We start from the raw sequence: 23760 nt of genomic DNA on the forward strand, positions 1-23760 counted from the left end.
CCTGGGAAGTAAGATTCTTTGATATGGTTTCTTGTTGTATTCTTCCAAGAGTAGAAGATAACAGCAAGTAAGGTGTTGTATAGTACAACAGGCTATTTCATGCTAAAAATCTGTAACATTCTATTACTTTACCTTTATCTAACAGCGACGGTTCATAATGTTTTACTTGGTTCAAATACAAGAAGCTTTTTTCATAAGTATTGGTTACTTACCGTAATATTATGCCCCACAATTGCACAAAAGCGTTTTTCCTATGAGAAGAATAATTAGGAAACAGTCGCTTCAAAGTGGAGTTGCATTATATATTCCAAAATGATCAATATTCGCCAGCATGTCGAAAGTCGAAATTGATTAATTAAATTGTAAGCTCTTTACGTACCATGACAATACCTCCCGAAGGTTAAAATAAGATGGCGACAATTTGGAATAGGAATCCTTGCCGCTTTGCTTAAAATTAACGATATTAATGAATCTAATGACTAGTTGGAAGCATTGAGCCGATATAGACAATCTGTATTAATATTAGTAAAGGTCGAAGCAGCGTCCTATTCCAAACGCCCGTTATGAAGTCCGGAAAGCGCGGGTAGACCATCAATAAACAATAATAACTCTCAGTATTCGGATAAAGAGTCGTTGCGTTTACTACACATGCGTCATGTTTACTGCTTTGTCCTGCTTGACCTAGAAGTTAGTGCCAAAGATATTCGGATGCAGAGTCGGTAGTTGTATTCTTGGAATACCGCTCAGGTTCTGGACATATCTCACAAAAATAGTCTGCTTTATTACTCATGACTAGTGTTAGCACTATAAGTCAACAGCGACATCAAAAAAGTCAGTGTCCAGTTTATTGCTCTTTAATTTGACAATCAGTATTGTATTAGAAAGGAGCTTTCAGAGCTCTGGCTAGGCAATCATATAAAGAGCGACCTGAAACGGTCCATGGTTCCGCTGCAATTATAGTACCACTCCTGCTGGTGGTTGGTACGTTGAGATACTCTCTAGTGATAGTTCAGCAGTAGAAAGCACGCCGTATCATATACCATCTGAACACTACAGCTCTCAAAGATAGTGTTATGAGAAAATTGTAAGTGGCGGCCATAAATACATAAAACTCACTAATATCACAGCTCAAAAGTTTCATAGCTGTTGGAACAAAAAGAAACTACCGGACATATTCACCCAGGTTTAGCAAGTTTCTAACGCTATGAAAAATTCTTGTATCCGACAAAGTGACGGCATTGCCTATGTTTCGGACCTGCTTCGGGTCTGATGTTTTTCAATCGCAACCATCGAACACGATGCTACTTCGGCTTCTTTCACTTCACATTCTTTTCATCGCTTGAATATATCAAAATCTTATACCAGCAGGCCAGATAATGCTATTTCCCCTTTTTATTGCATTGAGTTGTTTTGTCTACGGAATCATTGCATTAAAGTGCAACGGCCACGAGGAGTTTTGCGACCGTCCTTACAACAAAATTACTTACCTTGCAACCCATAACTCTTACGCTTACGCTAAAAACATCGGTGCAAACCAGGAATACCCAATCGCCTATCAGTTAGATGAAGGCGTTAGAGCTTTGAAACTTACGACTGCCAAGCCTGGTTCTTGGAGCAATTCTACGCAATACAAAGTCCAACTGTGCCACACCATGTGCGAAATTCTAGATGCCGGCCCTCTAGAAGATACGTTAGACATCATCGCAAATTGGCTCAAGTTGAATCCGCACGAAGTAATCACCATTATGATGAACAACATTGGAGACTTTCATAGCCGCGATCTGGAGCCAGTGTTTGAGGCTAGTGAGATTATGCCTTACCTGTACATCAAGCAGCGCTACAGCAACCAATGGCCGACCCTTGGAGAGATGATTGAATCCAATAAGAGGCTCGTGGTATATCTTGACATGGGAGCGGACCCTTCGGAAGTGGCATGGTAAGTGCCATTTCAGTATGATTTGAAAACTAAGGCAGGTGCTAACCAGTATGTCGTGCTAGGATTAACCACCAATTCGAGTATATGTGGGAGACACCGTATAACAACTTTTCACCCGAGGACTTGAACTGTGATATTGATCGACCGGAGGATCCAAAAGAACCAGATGAAATGATGTATCTTGTAAACCATTTCCTGTATGGAAACTTCGTCGTTGGAAATATGAGCATACCTCTACCTCAAGGAGGAAAGGCCGCTGAAACCAACTCTATGCTGCAGCTGCAGGAACACATGTCCATATGTAAGGAAATGTTTGAGCGTAATCCAAATTTCATCGAAGTAGATTTCTTCAACCAAGGAGACGCGATGAATGTAGTTGATGAGCTGAATAACGTGTCGCATGTACGAAGAGAACAATTCAGTAATCAGACGCGAGTCATACGAATATCAACTAGTGAAGGTTTAGTTGTTGATCATCTCGTCCTATCCAGATTAGTGTCCAGTCTTGCTGTGGTCTGGTTTTTGCTTTCGCTGTAAAAAAAATAAAAATTACCTAAAAAATAGCATATCAATCTCCAGTCGGTTGTCCCCGCTCTCTTCTTCTCCCTTTCTTACTTTTACTCGCTCTCTCAAACTTCGCTGATACCATGTCCAAAGAACTTCCTTTCATTTCCCGTAGATCTGCCGTATACGGTACACATGCTATCGTTTCAAGCTCGTAAGCATCAGACATATCAGATGGTTATGTAGGAAATTCGAGAAATGAACACATTGTTCCCCCCTTTATCTAGGCAACCATTAGCTACTCAGGCAGGCTTAGAGATTTTGAAGCGAGGAGGAAATGCTGCTGTGAGTATTATGGATCGTTGACATCAAATTAACTATCAACTTCATATTATAATGTACTCACGCTTCAGTTTTCCAGGATGCTGCAGTTGCGGTTGGTAAGTACCGAGGTTTCGGAGATGTGCACTTTCAAGCGGGTGATTGATGAATTTCTTTTCCACGAATTTTCAGCTGCTGCACTGAATGTCACCGGTGAGAAAACCTAAATTTCGACGAAGTCCGATAAGAAGAGCATAGACTGATAATGCCAATTTGCAGAACCTTCTTCTACTGGTATTGGCGGTGACGCCTTTTGCCTCTTCTATGACGCCAAGTCTAAGGAAGTGAAAGCCATGAACGGATCAGGAAGGTATTAGAATGGATGGAAAAATCTTGCAGCTCTTCTTGAAGCCACACGTTAATAATCAACATCAAACAGATCACCAGCAGCGTTGACACTGAAGTATGCCAAAGAAACACTCGGTTTCTCAGGCAAAGAGATACCCGCGAAAAATTTGAATTCCGTTACTGTTCCTGGAGCTGCCGCAGCTTGGGTTGATACAGTCGAAAAGCTCGGATCTGGCAAAGTGACCATGGAAGAAGTGCTTTCCCCTGCCATTGATCTGGCTGAAAATGGGTAACGTTTGCTACAAATGCTGTTCAATTCCATACATAGCTTAACATTGATATCTTTTTTCTTTTCAAGCTTTCCTGTATCTCACATTTCTGCAAATGCTGTAAGTTGTCATGCTTTGACAAATGCAATCGCCAGTCAGTCATAACTAATGAACGTGCGCATATAATAGTGGAAAGGAGGAGAACAGTCTATCTTGAAGGCATCACCTAACTTCAATGAAATGCTGATTGACGGTCGCGCGCCTCGCGAAGGAGAAATTATGACCAATCCTAACTTGGCAAAGTGAGTAGCATGCACTATCGTACGTTACGAAAGACAGCAACTAAAACTTTTTTTAACGTAAAAGAACTTTCCGAACACTGGCAAAGGAGGGTAAAAAGGGATTTTACACCGGAAGGATAGCACAAGAAATTGTCGACCTCATCCAGTCTGGAAGAGGTGTCATGACACTAGAAGACCTAGCTGCTCATGATACGCAATTTGTTGAGCCCATTTCTATTGACTACGAGGATATCACTGTTTGGGAATGTCCACCAAACGGACAAGGAATTGCAGCTTTGATTGCTCTAGGAGTCTTAAAGGAACTTCAAAAGCAGAATATCGTTGATTTCTCAAAGCTTGAACATAATTCTGCAGAGTACCTCCATACCATCATTGAGGCATTGAGAATTGCCTTTGCTGATGCTCGCTATTATGTTGCTGACCCTGACTGTGTGCCTGTGCCTTCTAAGGAGTTGTTGGACGAAGAATATCTTCGCGAAAGAGCCAAACTCTTTATTCCTAGCAAAACTAATCCAGAAATCAAGAAAGGTTATCCAACCCATAATAGCGGAACGGTTTACTTTTCTGTGGTGGATGACTATGGAAATGCATGCAGTTTCATAGTAAGATTACTCAGATATGAACAAATGTGACTCTTTTAGATGCCAAATGGCTAACCTATCTTTTATTCATATAACAGAACTCCAACTACATGGGCTTTGGAGTAAGTACATATTTATATATATAGTCTCTTGGCAATATAAGAAAGTTTATCACTAACTAAATCAATGCAGACTGCAGCCATTCCAAAGGGATGCGGTTTTACCCTACAAAATCGGGGATGTAACTTTACTCTGACAGAAGGGGCTCCTAACTGCCTCGGCCCTAACAAACGTCCCTATCATACTATCATCCCCTCTATGATTACCAGAAAAGGATCAGATGGTGCACACCAGCTAGTAGCTTCATTTGGCGGTAAGTCTTCACTGAGTACACGAGCTCAATATATCATTTGATGACTACTGGATTCTAAATGATTGCCTTGCAGTGATGGGAGGCTTCATGCAACCGCAGGGTCACTTGCAGGTTGTACTAAACTTGATTCACTATCTTTTTAATCCTCAGCATGCACTGGATGTCCCTAGAATCTGTATCTCACCACCTGATGATGAAAAAGATTCGTCTGATCCTCTAGCATACTCGTTCACTGATGTTTCAAAGGCCATCGTGTATGTAGAGGACGGTATCGCTGACGAAGAAATTGAAAAGCTAAGAAAAATGGGTCATACTTGCAAGAAGCTTGAGCATTACGCAAGAGGCATGTTTGGCAGAGGCCAAATCATTCAGGTCCATAATGATGAACGCACAGGCAAGCGTGTTCTGTCCGCTGGTAGTGATCCCCGTGCGGATGGACAGGCTTGCGGATGGTGAAATTAAATTACAGCTCTTATGTGGGATGCCATTTGTGACTCAGTCAATGTAGGCTATCATTCTGAATAAATTCCATACGTCTGAAGGTTGGCCATAGTATGCACTATGATTGTATGAGGTGTTGTTCACGATAGCAGTGATTGCAAGAAAGCAAACAAGACAACGTCCCACGAGGTACGGATGTTACACAAGGCAAAGTGAGAGAGACTCCTATTGGATATTTCACTTGGCGCTCTCCCCCTTCATTTGCTTGGGTTCCGAGTTACGAGCCTAGTCCATCTCTTCCTCGATCATCTCACCTGTCATTATGGCTGGTACGTTCGCATTCTTTTATTCGTTTTGGAAACAGATAGAAGACGACATTCGCACATAGCTTTGAATCTACTCGACTACATACGCGTCCATTTACGACACCATCCGATTCATGTCGATTGTTTTCTGCTCAGTTGAAAGGACTTTTTTTTTTTTGGCCCTTCAAACGTACCTTGGAGATCAAACAATCCTGATGCCCCTTTCTTACCACCATGAAAGAAGCTAGAACTTCTTTTCTATTGATAAACATTTCTATGATATCTAACTTTCAATCCTTACAGATAATCAAGTTGACGGCGTGAACACTGCATCTGCTTCGGTAAATAAAACTTTGGAATGTACAACACTAGATGGTCCTTTGAATACTAATTCTTTTGTTTGGTACGTGTTTATAGGCCGCAAGTAATGTGATTCGCAAGAAGTTGCAAGGCTATGTTGGTTTTGCCAATTTACCAAATCAGGTTCACCGAAAGTCTGTAAAGAAAGGTTTCCAGTTTACCACTATGGTTGTAGGTAAGATCAACTTTCTTTCTCATTATTGTTGTAAACGTTTGGTATTTTGTGACTGACGGTATAATCTTTAGGTGAATCTGGTCTTGGTAAATCAACACTTGTGAACACCTTGTTCAGCACCCAGTTATATCCCAACAAGGTCGTTGCTGAGCCTTCTCACGAAACACCAAAGACTGTCGATATCCAATCCATCACAGCTGATATTGAAGAGAACGGTGTCAGACTTAGACTTACTGTCGTCGATACTCCTGGATTCGGAGATTTCGTTAACAACGAGGAAAGGTAAAGCACAAATCAGGTTACAAAATGTTTCAAAGTAATATTTTTAACCAGTCTTACCGAAATAGCTGGAAGCCTATATTGGATAACATTGAGTCACGATTCGATGCTTACTTGGAACAAGAGAACAGAGTCAACCGTACCAAGCTTGTTGACAACCGAATTCACGCTTGTATCTACTTCATCGCCCCCACTGGACACGCTTTGAAGCCTCTTGATGTCGAGTTCATGCGCCGTCTCCACACCCGTGTCAACCTCATCCCCGTCATTGCTAAGTCAGATACCATGACAGAAGAAGAAGTTCACGCTTTCAAGGAACGTATTCTTGATGACATTAACTTCCACAACATCCAAATTTTCCAAGCTCCCCAGTATGAATATGACGATGCTGAAACCATTGCTGAAAACCGCGAGATCATGTCTAAGATTCCATTCGCTATTGTTGGATCTGACAAGGAAGTTGAAATCGAAGGTGGCCGCATGGTACGAGGACGCAAGTACCCTTGGGGTGTCATTGAAGTTGACAATGAGGACCACTGCGACTTTGTCAAACTCAGACAAATGCTTATTCGGTAAGTTCTCATGTTTTTCAGTGGATGGTTATCATCCTTTCCATTTACGCTAGAATTTCCTTAGCACCCACATGGAGGAACTCAAAGAATATACCAACAACTTCCTGTACGAGAACTATCGTTCTGAGAAGCTTTCTGCTATGGGTATTCAGCAAGATCCTACCGTCTTCAAGGAAGTCAACCCTGTTCAGAAGATGGAAGAGGAACGATTGGCACATGAGACCAAGCTCTCCAAGATGGAGGCTGAAATGAAGATGGTCTTCCAAGCCAAGGTTCAAGAGAAGGAAGCTAAGCTCAAGCAGAGCGAAGAAGAATTGTACGCTCGTCACAAGGAAATGAAGGAGGCACTAGAGAGACAACGTCAAGAGCTCGAAGAGAAGAAGAAGAGATTGGAGAGCGGAAGACCTCTTACTCCAGAGAAGTCCAAGAAGAAGGGATTCTCTTTCAACAAGTAAAAATTTCATTGGAAGACCAGGCTATCAAAGCATCATGCTTAACCAAGTCCAGTTGACCCTTTACTACTGCTTTAATTAAATCCATATTAGCCCAACCAATCAATACAGCTAGTCTTTTTCTTTTTTACTTATAACAATGCGACGTTAAAAACTATCATGTAACAATGCTTGCGAGACAAGATGTGGTTATTAATCTTAGGTAAAACTCTAATAGTGCATTCACTGCCTTGCGATTTGAAAACTGGTTCTAGCCTTCCATTCAGCTAGCTAGACGGACTGAGACAGGATCTTGACTCTTTCCTTACTGAAAAGATCTCTTTCTCTGCCAATTTCGATTTCCAATTTACAGGCTGCCTTTGCGTTATCAAAAATGGTTTGCTGACAGTCCGCTTCCGTTTCCTCTACATTTGTTCGAATTTCTTTTAAATAGCGTGTAGCTTTCGAGAGGTAAAGATTTCCCAAATCTTCGTTTTGCCTATACCACCGATATTAGTGTCATGCTTTGTAAACGATACGAGTAAATATTCGACAACTTACTGTACGTCCGGCTTTTTGATCCTGGGAAGCGGTGGGTATAATTCCATTGCCTTTTTGAAAGATTGGAAGGCTTCCGCGGGAAAGATTTCTTTTACTTTTTCTTCCGGGTTATCGTTGAACTCTCGAGCCTGATACATGCCACCAGTCAAGTGATGCTGTGTTTCTCTTAGTAGTTCAATAACTTGTGGTAGAACCTCGTTCGTTCTCACTAGCTGTGGGATAAAAGTACGTAAGCGCAAGAAAATTATTAGCTAAGGCATAGGCTGATTTTACCTCCGCATGTTTAGACTTCATGGATTTTATTCGTTCCTCCCATTCTGTCACAGATGGATCTTGTCGGAGAGAGAATATCTGTTGAAAGTGGGGTCGTTGTTTTAGCACTTGAGCAAATGCAAAGAATATTACTGCCTGGCTATGCTTACCGGTCGTAAAAGCTCTTCTACCTTGTCTCTTTGCTGTTCAAGTGATCTTATTTCCAAGTAGGCATTGTCGTTCTGGATAGTATGGTAAATAACAATGAATCCTATACCACACAAATCTCCATGACTACCTACCCCTTCGCGAGCCAAATTGACCTTTTCATCAACGGCCTCAATTTGCTTTTGAACATCCTTCAGCTTTGACTCAGACTCCTCAAGCTTACGTTTAATGTCCTCTGCCTGACGAGCCTGATCGCACTATCAACATTAAAAGATTAGGATACCACCGTTTACCTGCCTCGGTATTGTACAAAGTAACTTACTGTACAGAATGCAACTGCCCAGGCAACACTCCAGGTAGTTAGATTCAATCGATCATCTTCCAGTACCTTGCTAGTAGCTAGTTAGTCTCCTTCGTAATAAAACGCTGTATTTCCAAAATTCTGTTGCTATCTTACATTCTGTTCTCATGCTCCCTAACTTGTCTTTCCAGCGAGGGAAGTTCTTCGAGGCGAATCAAGTCTGCCTTCAAGTTTCGTTCATGGTATGACCGCTCGTTCTGTGATTTTGCTTCTATCTCATTCAAGAGAATGTTGAGCTCGGGCAGAGCTTCGGATACTAAATCTTGATATGACATTTTGCGAAAGAAAGTCTCTGGCGGTTAGAATTCTCAAAGGTCTTTGATTTTTATACATGAACAAAAAAATTCAAGTGGCGTCCACGAGCGCACTCCAGACTGTGTTACACTAGGCTTTTGACCCCGCGTGCACACTGCCTTCGTGATCTCACTACAAAAACAGAAGTGGTGAAACCTCTGTAACCTTAATATTTAAAGGCGAGACGCATTGTACGAAATGCTTGTTCACCAGATGATTTGAAAAATACATTCTTTGAAGCGAAAGCTTTGAAGACGATGACCTGGTTAAACTGAGATCGACCGCTTGATTGTCTTCCCCGACGAGGCCCCATGCACTCACTCATATTACACTGGCCAACTGGAAAGTCACGTGATCCATTGCTTCGATGATGATATCGAAGCAATTTGAAACCGTCCGCTGTGTTGCACTTCATAACTTTGTGCTGTTATTTGGGGTAATGGCCGCCAATTTGCAGCGCTATTCTACAATGCCATTGAATGAAGCAGGAGGTAATGGCCATTACTTTATGTTTGCTATAACCGCTAACTGGTCCTTACTCCCTATTGAACTCTGCTACAGATGCCAACGTACAAGCGAAGCTGTCGCCGGAAGGTATTGCCCCCACCCCCTTCTAGAACTTTGTACCGTAGCAAATGCCTAACGCTAATTGTTCAATAGAACAAGTTGACTACCCCAAGCTTTTTAAAATTGCCAACAAGTCTGGCACCGGGATTGTGTCTGGCGCCGAAGCCATTGAATTCTTTGCCAAGTCTGGTCTCTCTCCAGCCGTTTTGTCGGAGGTACTACTTTGCTTTGTTGGTGTACTGTTCTCTTGGCGAAGGATAAAAATGTGCTAATGCTTGAATCGCTAGATATGGGATATAGCAGACGAAGCAAACGCTGGACAACTTGATAATCATGCCTTCTATGTCGCTTTGAAATTAATTGCTTGTCAGCAGCAAGGAAAGGAGCCTTCCAAGCCAATAATCGCAACAAGTGAGTACTTCTTCCTATTAATCTGATGCTTCGAATGGGCATGGAGGTCTTGGCACACTCTCTTACGCTTTTATATCGATAGACGTGAAAGTACCGGTCTTCGACGGAGTATCAATTAGTGCGGTACCAGATGCCGGTAAACCGATCATTCAGCCCGCCGAAAGAGAAAAGTTTATTCGCATCTTCCATGCTTCACGCCCAGAGAATGGAATTCTTGATTCTGAAAAGGCCAGGCGTGTGTTTTCTCGGTCACAACTACCTGTTGATACTTTAGCGCAGATTTGGACTCTGGCAGATAGCAGACGATCCGGTACTTTGAACCAAACCGAATTTGTCATTGCTATGTATTATGTAGCAAGATGTATGGAAGGAAAGAAGGATCTACCATCTACACTTCCTTCTAATGTATATGCGGCCGCTGCTGGAAGGCCAGCATCAGCTAGTCCATCCCCTCAAATTGCTCATATCGCAGCACCCGCACCTAGACATAGCGCTGGTCCGCCTCAATTGGCTGCATCGCCTATACAATCTGTTGCAAGACAATTCACTGGATCATCTTCAGCGTTCTCTCCTATGATTTCTAGAGCCAACACCATGTCTCCTTCTCTACCACCCAACAGCAATAAGTGGATTATTAGCCCGGAGGACAGAAAAAAGTATGATACCTTTTTCGACAAGATTGATGTAGGAAAACATGGCTACATACAAGGCGGGGATGCAGTAGAATTTTTCCAAAATTCTCGTCTGCCCGACGCTGACCTTGCGCATATTTGGGATTTGGCTGACAGACACGAAAGAGGAAGGTTATCCAAAGAAGAGTTTGCCATTGCCATGTACCTTATCCACAAGCGACTGAAAGGCGATGCACTCCCCACCATACTTCCTTCCAGCTTGTTAAACCAGACCCCAGCCAGCGGCGTGCCAGTTTCTGAAGCCCCCGTGTTCGTTCAGTCACCACCATCAACCGATCAATCATTAATTGATGATGGAGACCACTTCCAGCAATTTGAAACCCGAAGTACGGTAGCAAAGGCGAATTCGGAATTGGAAACATTGCGACAAAATGTTAAACTTGGTGAAGAGCAGCAAGCAGGACTAAATGCAGAGCGCACTTCTTTAGATGACCAACTCAAGTCAGTGCAAAAGGAGCAAGCTGAACTTACAGAGCGTTTGAACAACTTGCGTACCTCTGAAACAGACGCAAAAGCTAGTATCACGAAACTAAAGGAGCAGTTGGAAGTTGAGCGCGAAGAGTTACGCAAAGTACAGGAAGATGCCAAGCAGATTACTGAAGTACTGGAAGGTTACCAGTCGCAGAAACAAGAGATTAGTACAGAGCTTGAAAATAATCGATCAGAATCAAGTCGATTGAAGAAAGGCATCTTTGCTAAACAAGAGCAGAGCAACCAGTTGCGACGAGAATTGGAAAAACTTGGTGCATTTATCAAGAAGGATCGTATGATGCTTGATATCACTCGCAAACAAGCCTCGGCTGCTGATGCGGATGTAGCAAAGCTTGAAACCGCTCTGGATAAAGCAAAGTCTGGAGTTCCAATAGAAGAAGTCTCAGACTCTATCCTAGAATCTCCCAAACTTCCTCAACTACCGTCTTCTCCTACCGACTCTAATTCCCCTGGATCTACCGCTCGTCGACTTGTGTCTAGTCCAACTCAGCGCACCAAAGCTGCACCGCCTCCACCACCTCCTTCCAGTAGATATCATCAGTCTGTACAAGAGGAGAAGCGAAACTCTGCTTCATTGTCTGGTAAGAAGCCACCTGCGCCTCCTCCAGTCGCCAGAAGTAAGAGCAAGTCAGATCTTTCAACGATTGCTGGTGTTTCAGCAGTAGCCACCGGTGCTGCCGCCGCAGGATTAGCTATGGAGAAAGGCTCACATGACGACTTCAGTAACAGCGATCCGTTTGATGATTTCACCCGTACCTTTGAAGCTGCTAAGGAAAGCACAGTTCCGTCCGATTTTGACGAAGTGTTTGGGGACCAGCCAACTTCCCCCTTTACCTCATTCCCTGAACAGCAGCAAGCATTTTCCAGTGGCTTTGATGATGATTTCGCAACACCAACTTCTACTCATTTCCTTATGACCGACAAAGCAGATGATTCAAAGAAGGAAGCTCCTCAAGAGACTCCTGCTGTTGAAGAGATTGCTAGTGCACAAGAACCTTCTACTACATCCGATGTACCTGTTGATTCTGCTACTCAAGCGGAACAATACGAAGAGAGCGAGGCAGATGATACCGAATCAGATTCTCCATCAGAATCAACTACTGACTCTGAAAGTACCGAGGAAGAGGAAGATGAAGTGGAGGAAGAAGAGGAGACTCCAGCGATGGAAACTGCTGTACCTACTGCTGCTGCTCAAGTATCTTCGCTAGAGCAACCATCGATTGAGCCTAGCAAGGAGGATCAGCAAGTAGTTTCCGATCAGCCTTCAGAACCTATCATAGAGGATCAGAAGAGTGAACATTTAGAGTTGCAGCCAACAGATGTTCCTGAGCAACAAGGCGAGCCCGTCCCAGAAAATGCAGAGCCATCAGTCCCTGTTGTCCCAGAAGAGGTGGAATCACAGCAAGAAGAGATCGCTGAAGAGAAAGGACAACCAGAGGTGGAACCACAGCAAGAAGAGATTGCTGAAGAGAAAGGACAGCCAGAGATGGAGCAGCCTGTGACAGAAGAGCAAGCACCTGCTATAGAAGATTCTATTCCTATGGAGGAAGAGATCGCACCCACCACTGAGTCTCTGTCCGCCCCGTCTACCGATACTGCAAGCACTGTTAAAGTTGACAATAACACTGAAGCAACGGAAGATGAACAACAGGCTCCAGTAGCATTGAGCCAGCCTGTAGAAGTAACACCTGCAGATTCTGCATCAACGGAGGTTGCACCGGAGACTACTTCTGTGGAGCACACCACCAACAACGAGGAATCAAAAGAAGAAGATCAATCTGTAGATAATGCATTTGAGGAAAGCTCTGCAGTAGTCAAGGATGAGTCCCCGCACGAGGAAGTCGCCTTGGCCAATAACCCAGCAGCATCCCATGTTGAACATGAAGATCCTGATTTAACTCTAACCATTGCACAACCTACATTGAATGAAGAGCCTGTTCCTGAATCTAGTGCTACTCCCGAGGATAAGCCTGACCATGATTTCGAGGTCATTGATCCAGTTTCGTCTACGTCGTCTTTTGTTTCGGAAGGTATGACGGTCTCCATGGAACAAGAGCAGTCTCCCTTCGATGACTTTGAGTCAGCGTTTTCTGGAAGCATGTCTGAAGCCAGGGTCATTCCAGGAAGCTCAGCTAATGACTTTGAGGCTCCTTTTGATGCATCTTTTGAAGAAGATTTCAACCCTACCTTCGAACAGCCTTCTCAAAAGGCTTCATTGCCCGCACCTACGGCAACAAAGGACAATCCAACGGATGCTGCTGCCTTTGCCGACAGTTTTAGTTTTGACAATAATGCATTTGATTCAGCCTTCGGTTCGTCAGCACATCAGACTGACATGGAGTCTCCATTCAATGTAGACACTCCAAAGCCTGCTTCCTTGTCAGATGCTGCTCAGAATACCCAATATCTTCACTCTGGCTTTTCTGCCTTTGCTCCAGCCCTTGAAGCATCTTCAATTGAATCCCCTGGTTCCAGTTCACCATCTGTCCCACAAGCTACACCAGCTCAAGAGAACATCGCTCCACCATCTGCAGAACCATCTTCCAAACCTGTCGTCCAGAATACTAATAGTAATCCCGCAACTGCAGTGACACCATCTTCTGTGCGATCGCCACAGCTTTCTGAACCACAGGGTCTTCAAGAGTTACTCAACATGGGCTTCTCGCGTGAACAAGCCGTCGATGCCTTGCGCCGTTATGATAATGACCTTGAAAAGGCCACCAATTTCTTGCTAGATTTTTAGGATGCTAAAAATTTATATTTAACTTCTCACAATAAATTCATCTTCTGATCATTACAAGTTGTCATCTGTTTCGCACATTCGCTGCTTAGGAAAGGGATTGTAACCAATGTAAAAGAATGAGTACAAAGTGTCTTAGGCTACAGCTTACTAGCCGCGGTCAAATCTTGAATGCTTCGGCCGGCCGAACCGATATGCTGCAAGTCAGGTATACCGACACAGCATATCCTTAACGCAAATGTACCACTTTTTCAATTAGTATTTGATCTATTTAGCGATTGGTGGGAGTTTCGCAGAGCTTGAAGAAGTATGGTTCGACACCAAATTTGGGACTTTTCAAATGACAAGAAGTGTTCTGCACGTGCAATATCGGGAACACAAAAAAAGTAAAACCCCAGACGCTTCTGCTAAATCTTAACAGTTGTCTTCCAGTCGAAGTCAGAGTTATGAACAGGTACTTACAGAGACAGAAACACAGCGAGCTCCATTGAACTAAACACAGTCATCCATCGTAGCCTGGACTTTGACTTGCACGCTCGCATCTTGTCCAAGCTAGCCGAAACGCTAGCGGACTCCAGAGCAAAAACCACCAATGACGAACTTGCAAGGTTAAAGCAGAAATGCACTCCTCTCACCTCTGATAATCTCGACCAGACATTGAGAAAACAGAATGGCAATTCAGCCATTGTTGTTGTAAGTTGCATCCAATCATTGTAGCTCAGTGCTTATTGTTATACTTATTGCGCCTTTTGTCTGCTAGACATACCGCGGTCAGCAGGGTATCAAGAGTCTTGCCAAGTTTGCCTCTGCAGCTTCTCCAGAGATACAGCGTGAAACTTTGCCAACCCTTATCTCATATTTGCGCCATCTACCGGCGTATGAGTGGGAGCACATTGTAAAAGCTAAGGGTACGTTATGTGCATGTTTAAACACAACTTGAATATGTGGGTCCTGCGTATTAACATGCTCCTTTAGGTCCCCTACCTCAAGAGTCGCTTACGTATGTCCTTGTTCAGACACTTCTTGAAATCGGATACAAGCTTACCGATGAATATGAGAGCATCAATGCCGCACTTTGGGAGTATGCCGAAGTTCTACTCCGAGGTTTGGAATCCAGAAATGGTACGTATGAGTTTCATGGTGATAAAGGACGAGAAAGAGTGTAATAACTCAAATTTCGTTCAAAGTCGAGTATACCGTTGGCTTTCTGTTGCCTTCCCTCGCTGGTCTTTCCAAGGCTCTGCAGGAATCACCATACTTGTATAGACAAAATCAGCTCCTCCACATCATTCAAAACACTCAACCGCTTATCCAAAACGAGACACTGGACCACGTTCGTTATGCGATTGATACTTGTATTTCTGAACGACAATCGGATGACTATTGTCGGGAGATTGCAAAGAAGTACTGGGATGATAAACAACCACTTAGCAACAATCGTTTGATTTATGACTTGCTCGTCATTTTGCGCAACGTGACAGGACGAATGGTGACAGGCCAAGAGCCTACAAAGGGTCAGAAAGCTTTAAATTTTACCGACACTTGTAATATCTTGGCCGATAGTGCCTCAAAGATCATGCGACCCTCTTCAGCTGATGCATCCGAGAAGGACCAACAATTGTCGAAGGCAATGAGAGGCGTTTATGTTATGAGTTTGGGATATTATGAGGATGTGAAGGAGCTCGATAACTCGACATCATCCGAGATCAAAGCATCATCTTCTGAGGCTTATATGGCAGGAATCATGGCTTCTAGTCTGGTAAGGATGGGTGGAGCATTTAGGCTTTGTGTGTTCTTGAGCGAAAGTTTACTAAACCATCCAATATTCTCTTATCATATAGCATGTGGCCGTTTTGGCTTCAGTTTACCTTCATGAAGTCGATGACATCTTGATGGACCATATCTCTGACTGTTTGTTCCATCCATCCGTGATTACGACTCAGTCAGTCATTGAGGCTGCTTTGGATGTTGCTACTATCCTCGCTGTCAAGTAAGCTCTCAGTTTGATGATAATGAGATAATCCAGTTGAAATCCACTTCTAAACCCAATCAACCTAATAGCTTTAACCATCTTACCGACCACGTTATCACTTTGCTTTGTCGATATCTGACGGCTCCTATCAAGGCTCGCGCTGCAGATATAACTTCTACCATGAATGCTGATATTCGTGAGCACACTATTAAAGCATTGGCTCGATCCGTGAAGGTAAGCAATACTGGCTCGGTACATCCAATTCCCAGCGGTGACTCATAATTCATTTGCTTTCAACGTAGGCCAAGCCCGAGGGTGAGATGACACAAACAGCAACCTCCACTTTGTATGCTCTTTTGAACGAGATTACGCGCAACAACAGAGAATCCTACCCAGCTGCTAATGGAGCTGCATCAGGAGCCTCCTCTCTTTTCCCCAATGGAGCAGCTTTGGAAGTATCTGGATTAACGGATAGTGAGAGGGAGCAGATTTGCGTCAGTGCGTTATCTGGCATCATTGGTATTGCCAAGCACCTTGAAGACGATTCGGTATGTTACCTACACAGCATGTCTAATTTGAAGCAGCTATTGACATACAGTGGTTCTTGTAGATTTCTGGACAGGCATTTTCCATGTTGATTCTTCGCCGTAAATCTCTCACTGAGAACACTGCGGCTGCTTTGATTCAGCAATTCCCTGGTCTGGCCGTAAGTAGTTCGCGCGGAGTCTTCATGGATATCATCAACTTGTTTGCCAGCCTCAATACCGAACGTCGTGAGAGCAAGATGATTGCGGATGCTGTAAGTTAACGTTATTTTGTTTATGCGCGGAGCAGTCCAGAGTCAAAGGGATCACTCGGCTCATACCTAATTTCTTTCTGGTAGGTAATTGCTGCACAACTCGATCTTGCTAGACGACTTCATGAACGACCCGAGTTCTATTCGCTGTACCTCACAAACTTGCTCGCCTTGTTTGTTGAGAAGGCTAACAGCATTGAGCCAATCTCCGCAAAGGAAAAGAAAGGGATCAAACTTAGCCTTCCTACCGAGCTTGGTTCACTTCTTCCAGTCTTGGCAGCTCTTTTGGCACATACCGATTTCCGACCTCATGAGACTCCTGTCGAGAACACAGTGGCTTTATTCCGCAATACTTGGTTCCATCTTGTTCTCCACGGATTCACAGACGATGCCATTTCTATTCCAGAATGGTACCGCTCGTTGATTATCATTGCCTCCAAGACTCCAGTATTGGTGATGGAGAGTGCAACCAATTATTTGGAGAGTGACTTGGAGTACAACTCTGTACTTCGCAGCGGCCACATATCTGATCGTGATCTTTCCAAGATGCGTCAATCGCTCATCAACTATCTACCCAAGCGTAGTGCCGAAATCAAGTCCTTTTCATTCGCTCAAACTGTGTTTATCCTCGCCGTTTATCACATTGAGCTCATGCGTAACAAGAGTGGTGACTGCAGTTTCATGCTGCGTTACTTCATGAACCAGGGTGTCAATAGTAGCTCCTTGGCCTCTTGCTTGGAGCATGTTGTTGAAGTCGTGTCTGGCACCTTCATTTCTGAAAATTACACCAAGGCGGTTGTTTCTTGCAATGATGATGCCGTCCGAGCGCAACTCCATATCTTACTCAAGCTCTGCTGCCACCGGCTTGCCAAGGTTCATCATTCCGCCATCAAGATTTCGGACCGTATCGTTGCTGCTTTCCCTCAAATCTTTACTGACAAGAGCCTCATATGTTTGTTGCTTGAGCTTGTGCAACTCTTGTGGTTGTCTTGCGAAGCAGAATATCGTGACGAGTACTGTCCCGTCTACAGGTTCACATCCATCAAGGCTGATGTCACTATCACTCTTGGCGATTCGCATTCGTACCGAAGAGACATCTGTACGCGATTCACGGATTTCGGCAGAAAATGGCTTCGTATGGCGGTTGAGAGAGCCCCTCTGGAAGTCAATGGTCTTTTACAGAACTACCTTGCTGAGTTTGATCCTCTACAAGCTGATATGCCTACAGATACTGTCCATATGGGTCGTTCTTTGGCTCTTGAGGCTGGAAGAGCCGCCTCATCTGCACAACCTGTCATTCAATATGCCCCTCAAGTCACTCATACCATCGTGGACAATGCTTCCGAGTTTGTTGATGCATTCACCTCCAGAAGACATTATCGTGGCGAAATGACCGGATTGGCTCACTTTGGTGCTATCAACAGAGGTGTCAATATGCAACACGGTGACAGTTCTCTTGTTCGCCGCGAGGTACTCATGGATCAAACACCTGTTGTCAACAAGATCTTGACTGATATATTGCAAGAAGTCAAGAACAACAAACCTGTAGCCATCGGTTATTTGCACCATGCATTGTATCGTGCTGCTGGTCTGCTCATCACTCTACCCAAGCTTGATGCCGACATCATTCGCAACATTGTCCGTATTCCTGTGCAAATTTTCAGTCCCGACAGTATGCATATCGGTACAGCTGTGTGGGATTGGATTGTGGTTGAACGACCCGATTTCGAAACCCTGTTGATGGTCGAGATGCTGTCGATGTGGAATTGGTGCCAGCGACACAGAAGAGGTCTCTTTTCTCCTGTACTCAATTGCCAAAATCCTTTTGTCAGCAGGATGACCTACACACCTTCGGACAAGGCTATTCGTCAAAAGAATTGCAAGGTGGCCAATTACTTATTTGCTCCTCATATGACATGGATTTACTTCTTGTCTAGTCGCTTCCATGCCATCTCGCATCGCAACAAGCAGCTTGTGAATATGTTCATTCGACTCATTCAGGAGTCTATGCAAAACTTCCATCTGTTGAGCACTCATCCATTGTCTCGCATGGGTCGTTTCCAACTTTTGGTTTTGGCGGTGAGGATGCTTCAAGGTAACCGTATGGAGGCCCTTCAGGAATACAAGTTCAGACATCTCCTTTATCAAACCGCCTTCAACTGGTTCACCATGCCTGCAAGATGGCATTATGGTTCTCGCAAGACCTCCGCTCTTGCAGAATATAAGGTTGTGCTCAACTTCTACAATGCCATCGCCAACGATAAACCCAACTTGAACCGAATGGTGACAAGTTCGTTGTTAAAGTCTTCCAACAACTCCATTGGTTCTGGCCTCTACAGCTTTTTGTCAGGCAAGACCAAGGATGATGTCGTCAAACATAATGCTCAGTGCAAGAAATTGCTCATGCTCTTTTTGGAAAGTGAACTGAACAGAATGTCTGTATGGTCCAATCCATTGAATACCCCTGGCCACGGCAATTCGGGTAGCTTCATCAACACCGTGGAGAAATCGATGCTTGTGGATGAATTGTGGAAGGACACTGTTCGTTTGGCTTGGGAGATTGATCCACGTCTTGCTGTCCAGATGCCTGTCCGATTCAAGAATCCTGTGATTGAAAGTGAACTCCGAAATGTCATTGCTAACAACACATTGGAAGCAGTCGATGATGCTGAGGCCCTTGTCATCTTACTCGGCGATAAACTGGCCCCCAATACGCGTCTTAACCTTAGACATTTGCAATACTGGAGTCCTGTAGCTCCCATCACCGCCACTAGCTACTTCTCACCTGCGTATAGCAATCATCCTTTGGTTCTTCAATATGCCATGCGCGCTTTGGAATATTATCCAGTCGACACTGTGTTCTTTTATGTTCCTCAGGTTGTGCAAGCTCTTCGATCCGATGACTTGGGCTACATTGAGAGATATATCATGGAAGCTGGATCTGTATCGCAACTGTTCGCGCATCAGATTATTTGGAACATGAAAGCCAACTTCTTTGTGGATGCTGACAAGGAATGTCTGAAACCCGACAGCCTCAAGCCGACCTTGGAAAGGATCATTCATAATTTGGTGGAGTCGTTCACTGGCGAGGACAAGGCTTTCTACCAGAGAGAGTTCAAATTCTTTGGAGAAGTCACTGCCATTTCTGGATATCTCAAGGAGTACATCAAGTATGGTCAGAACGAGAAGAAACCCATGCAAAAGAAGCGCTTGGACGAAGAAATGGCTAAGATCAAGGTGGATGTCGGTGTCTACTTGCCCAGTAACCCCGAAGGAAGAGTCATTGATATCAACCGAACTTCCGGCCGTCCTCTCCAGTCGCACGCCAAGGCTCCTTTCATGGCCACTTTCAAGCTTGAAAAGGACGTGGAGGAAGTTGGACCTAAGAAAACGCTGGTGGCGGACAACGGATCACTTTCTAGTTCAGAAGACGAGGATAAGCAGACGATTCAGGTTTGGCAGGGTGCTATCTTCAAGGTGGGAGATGACTGTCGTCAAGATGTTCTTGCTCTACAGTTGATTGCTGTCTTCAAAAACATCTTTACCAGCGTTGGTCTTGATCTTTATGTCTTCCCTTACCGGGTTGTTGCCACTGCTCCAGGTTGCGGTATGATCGATGTCATTCCTCGCTCCATCTCTCGTGATCAACTTGGAAGAGAGAAAGTGAATAGCATGTATGACTACTTCGTGGCCAAATACGGTGGCGAAGACTCTATTGAATTCCAGCAAGCTCGCATTAACTTTGTCCAAAGTGTTGCTGCCTATTCAGTGATCTCGTACTTGCTCCAGATCAAGGACAGACACAATGGTAATATTATGCTGGACGAAGATGGCCATATTGTTCATATCGGTAAGCATTTAATACAGTATCATGTTCTCCACACGATATCTGACATTTTATTTTGTTATCACAGACTTTGGTTTCATCTTCGATATTGCCCCCGGTGGCATTACATTCGAAAGTTCCCCTTTCAAACTCACTGCAGAAATGGTTCAAGTTATGGGAGGTGGCTCAGAGGTGCAACAGTTCAAGCAGTTCTCTGAACTTGTACTAAAGGCTTATCTCGCATCAAGACCTTATGCTGACGAAATCTGCCACTTGGTATCGCTCATGCTGCAATCTGGTTTGCCATGCTTCAGAGGCGAGACTATCAAACGTCTTCGTTCACGCTTCCAGCTTGAAAAGACTGAGCGTGCTGCTGCCGACTTTATGAGCTTGAGAATCAAGGATTCTTTCGAGAACCAGCGCACCGTACTTTATGATTATTTCCAGAAACTCACCAATGGTAAGTTGTGTCCCATACCAACCAATTATAAAGATAGTGTCTCTAACCTTTGGATGTTCGCAGGTATCCCATACTAAAGGAATCAATCCATGAGCTTGTTTGAATGCTATGTAATAAATTCCAAAGAGTATTCCTATTTTGTAAGGCCGTGTCATGCCTCAGCCTCATTCAGTTGCGCTGAATTTTAAAATGATTAGAAAAGAAGGCACAGGGTTTTGCTGCTCTCTTGGTGGCAAATGTCCTACACTCAATACCCGCACTATGCCAGCCCTTCCAATTCCATCGCTCAACCTCATTCAGAATGGGGTGTAGATAGACTGGCTGACCGTATACCAGAGCGTACTTTGGTCTCCGAATACCCAGACCGCTCATCTCACTATCAGAATCACCCATTCCAAAGACAATGGTCCAACAACACACCACGACAGCCAGCCACCACCCAAGAATACTTTGGCTACAATCCTACTCAAAATCATACCCCACAACATTCGACTGATTACCAAGCCTCCTCAACCAGCTCGAGAGTCTATGAGCCACGGCCTTCACCCACCGAACTGGGAGAGTCTCAATCCCGGATACTGGAAGCGCATACCCCCGAGAGACACTCCTTTTCACGCCCACTTCCACTGATATTGAATTCACATAATGATAACAGAAATAATCTATCTGAACTCTCTACGCAGGCGTCATTGGAGGAATCTATCATGTTGCAGCTTCAAAATGCCACTGTCACCAGCTCTACTGAAAGAAGACCCAGCAACATAGACATCGAAACGGTCAGTCCGCTCAGAAGAATGGAATCACCACCTATACCCCAACCTCGTATGAGCGAATATTACACAAACTCGCCAGGAACCTCTTCGCCATCCTCAAATACATTCGCTCAGGCACGGCCTTCGTCCGGTCAAGGAGAAGAGGCTCCCTCTCCGACGCCTTCTACTGGCACATTTAGCAATGCATCTCCAGGACTTGGAACAACCGTCTTAACCCCTCAGCAAACTCCGGATAGTGGAAGACAAAATCCATCCCATTTTATTATGATACCCATCGGCAGAGTGAGTAGATGGTAACGGAGAGTGATTCACAAAGGACTCTTAATGAACTTGCTTTCAATTAGACTGGTCATGGCAAATCGTCCTTGCTGAATAGTATTATCGGATATAATGAATTTAGGGCTTCCAATAGTGTTCAGGTATGTTGCTTATCTCTCGTTGACTATTTTTACCGTACACACAATTCTTTGTGTTGGCATGTTTTCCATAGCGTTCTAATTCAATCTTTATTTGTTTCAAAACTAGCCTGTTACCGACGCTGTCACTGAACGAACTGCCATCTGGAAGGTTGATAAGAAGAGGAACCTTGTCACTGTAGCGGACACACCGGGATTTGCTGATCCTAATCGACAGGATCCACGTTGGAAAGTGCTGATCAAAGAGTACATCGTCAGTATAGGAAAACGATTTGGCATCGATGCTTTTATGCTGACCTTTCAACTGGGAGCTAGTGCGTAAGTACAGGTATATATGCAAGCAGCAACCAAATGACGTATTAACTTTTTTGAATGACAGGGATGTCTTCTTCAAGATTGTGGAAGAATTTGTTGGCATGATGGATGATATGCAACCGAAAACTTGGTGGGATAATGTTGTATTTGTATTTACAAGATTCGACCATTCCATAGCCCACCTCCAACAAACGACGGCACAAAAGATGCTTATTGTCGGAACGTTGATCCCGAAAGTCAAGCAAACATACAACCTTGAACGAACTCCTCCCGTTATTTTCTTGGGCACGCAACAACCTGTCTGCGGTTACGCGCGTGGTGCGGAATGCGATTGTGTAGAGGCTACTAGACATTTACTAGACGGTCAGAGGCGCCTGCTTCGTGCCGTCACATCTCGCTCGGTTTTTGGTCGTTGGTCTTATGAAGCTCCTGAAAGCGATGAAGAGGATGAGGATGACGAAACTCAAGAAAGTTCATCGCAAGACTCTGGCTTGCAAAGAAGTCGAGTCGGATCCGTGGCAAGGAAGCTTGAGAGAAAACAAACAAACCGACAGCACACTAATAGCGTCATAAGAAATCTTCGAAATACCCCTCCAGCATAGTACTACATCTTGATGATCAGTCATGATTCCGCTCTCTGTAACCCCCAAATAACCGCCTTGTTGTATTAACTCTAGTGAAACGAATATACAGTATATAAAAAAATAAATGTTTATTGACTCGCATTGAACTAAGTTACATATAGCCGCACAAGAGAGCTGGCTCATGGGTTTATATAACAGACAATGAATGGAAACAAGGTCTCGAAAGTTGAACATCAGACGTACGGTGCATCAATTCCTTTCCCCACCCCCTCGATATAAAGTGACACCAGGCGCCAGCTTAATTTGAAATGCTAAAGTAAAGTTTATGTCGCTAAGCTATGGATAAGACTGCATTTCTTGCCCTCTCTCTTTTCTCCCTTTCTTTCTCTCCCTGCTCTTTTCATCTCAGTTGCTACGACTTTAACATGTAGACTTTTCCTTGCGCCTAGAAACGACGATTGCCATATATGGTAATCCTTTACGAGTCACGGTTTTTGTGCTTGAGTGACGTCGCTTTATCCTCATGGGTCGGAATGACCATGCTGATTCACATGTTCGTGACATTTGCCCTTTGGGTCCTTTGCTAGAATGTCCCGACCTCTCCATTAGCGCGATTGCCTTCGCAAAGAGGTCCATCTACTTTCCTTTTTGGGAACACGATTTTCTCTCTGATCCGACACGTGATGAACATTTTTTGTTCGTGATGACCCATGTTAAAGTCCATGTTGGCGACATGAGCCTTTGGAATCCACTGAGCTGACCTCTTCGACCCTTTGCCAAGCCTTCATTCATGCGATTGCCTTCGCAAAGAGGTTCATCCGCTTGCCATTTCCGGACAGGATTTTTCTTCTGATCCGCCACGTGATAAATATTTTTCGTTCGT

General features: G+C 44.1%; 7 protein-coding genes across 7 annotated transcripts; 6 read left to right on the forward strand and 1 right to left on the reverse strand.

Moving 5' to 3' along the window:
- Positions 1-1090: 1090 nt before the first annotated feature.
- K450DRAFT_233148 (uncharacterized protein) lies at positions 1091-2505 on the forward strand. Its single transcript, XM_051587704.1, has 2 exons — positions 1091-1936; positions 1999-2505. Exons 1-2 carry the CDS (start codon positions 1377-1379, stop codon positions 2471-2473), a joined length of 1035 nt encoding a protein of 344 aa, XP_051446454.1. The 5' UTR covers positions 1091-1376; the 3' UTR covers positions 2474-2505.
- Positions 2506-2523: 18 nt separating this feature from the next.
- On the forward strand, positions 2524-5222 carry K450DRAFT_233155 (uncharacterized protein). The gene is made up of 12 exons (XM_051587705.1): positions 2524-2654; positions 2728-2785; positions 2862-2880; positions 2954-2974; positions 3041-3131; positions 3201-3398; positions 3468-3498; positions 3568-3680; positions 3745-4282; positions 4360-4383; positions 4454-4634; positions 4708-5222. Exons 1-12 carry the CDS (start codon positions 2584-2586, stop codon positions 5088-5090), a joined length of 1728 nt encoding a protein of 575 aa, XP_051446455.1. The 5' UTR covers positions 2524-2583; the 3' UTR covers positions 5091-5222.
- A 1-nt stretch (position 5223) lies between these two features.
- K450DRAFT_233164 (uncharacterized protein) lies at positions 5224-7355 on the forward strand. The gene is made up of 6 exons (XM_051587706.1): positions 5224-5404; positions 5684-5721; positions 5798-5915; positions 5987-6197; positions 6263-6766; positions 6831-7355. Exons 1-6 carry the CDS (start codon positions 5398-5400, stop codon positions 7219-7221), a joined length of 1269 nt encoding a protein of 422 aa, XP_051446456.1. The 5' UTR covers positions 5224-5397; the 3' UTR covers positions 7222-7355.
- On the reverse strand, positions 7237-8023 carry K450DRAFT_233168 (uncharacterized protein). The gene is made up of 2 exons (XM_051587707.1): positions 7759-8023; positions 7237-7696 (listed from the first exon to the last, which is right to left on the reverse strand). Exons 1-2 carry the CDS (start codon positions 7893-7895, stop codon positions 7489-7491), a joined length of 345 nt encoding a protein of 114 aa, XP_051446457.1. The 5' UTR covers positions 7896-8023; the 3' UTR covers positions 7237-7488.
- Positions 8024-9256: 1233 nt separating this feature from the next.
- K450DRAFT_233170 (uncharacterized protein) lies at positions 9257-13802 on the forward strand. The gene is made up of 5 exons (XM_051587708.1): positions 9257-9324; positions 9395-9427; positions 9494-9615; positions 9688-9811; positions 9894-13802. The coding sequence occupies exons 1-5, from the start codon at positions 9273-9275 to the stop codon at positions 13736-13738; spliced, it is 4176 nt and encodes a 1391-aa protein (XP_051446458.1). The 5' UTR covers positions 9257-9272; the 3' UTR covers positions 13739-13802.
- A 356-nt stretch (positions 13803-14158) lies between these two features.
- On the forward strand, positions 14159-20943 carry K450DRAFT_233176 (uncharacterized protein). Its single transcript, XM_051587709.1, has 12 exons — positions 14159-14189; positions 14251-14428; positions 14496-14643; positions 14711-14857; positions 14923-15494; positions 15577-15725; positions 15797-15941; positions 16010-16255; positions 16318-16506; positions 16591-20353; positions 20418-20789; positions 20853-20943. Exons 1-12 carry the CDS (start codon positions 14182-14184, stop codon positions 20864-20866), a joined length of 5931 nt encoding a protein of 1976 aa, XP_051446459.1. The 5' UTR covers positions 14159-14181; the 3' UTR covers positions 20867-20943.
- Positions 20944-21015: 72 nt separating this feature from the next.
- Positions 21016-22533, forward strand: K450DRAFT_233179 (uncharacterized protein). The gene is made up of 3 exons (XM_051587710.1): positions 21016-21844; positions 21907-21981; positions 22088-22533. The coding sequence occupies exons 1-3, from the start codon at positions 21026-21028 to the stop codon at positions 22298-22300; spliced, it is 1107 nt and encodes a 368-aa protein (XP_051446460.1). The 5' UTR covers positions 21016-21025; the 3' UTR covers positions 22301-22533.
- Positions 22534-23760: the final 1227 nt, after the last annotated feature.

This window comes from Umbelopsis ramanniana (genome assembly GCF_025399195.1).
Source record: "Umbelopsis ramanniana AG unplaced genomic scaffold K450scaffold_15, whole genome shotgun sequence".
Classification (NCBI taxonomy): Eukaryota; Fungi; Mucoromycota; class Umbelopsidomycetes; order Umbelopsidales; family Umbelopsidaceae; genus Umbelopsis; species Umbelopsis ramanniana.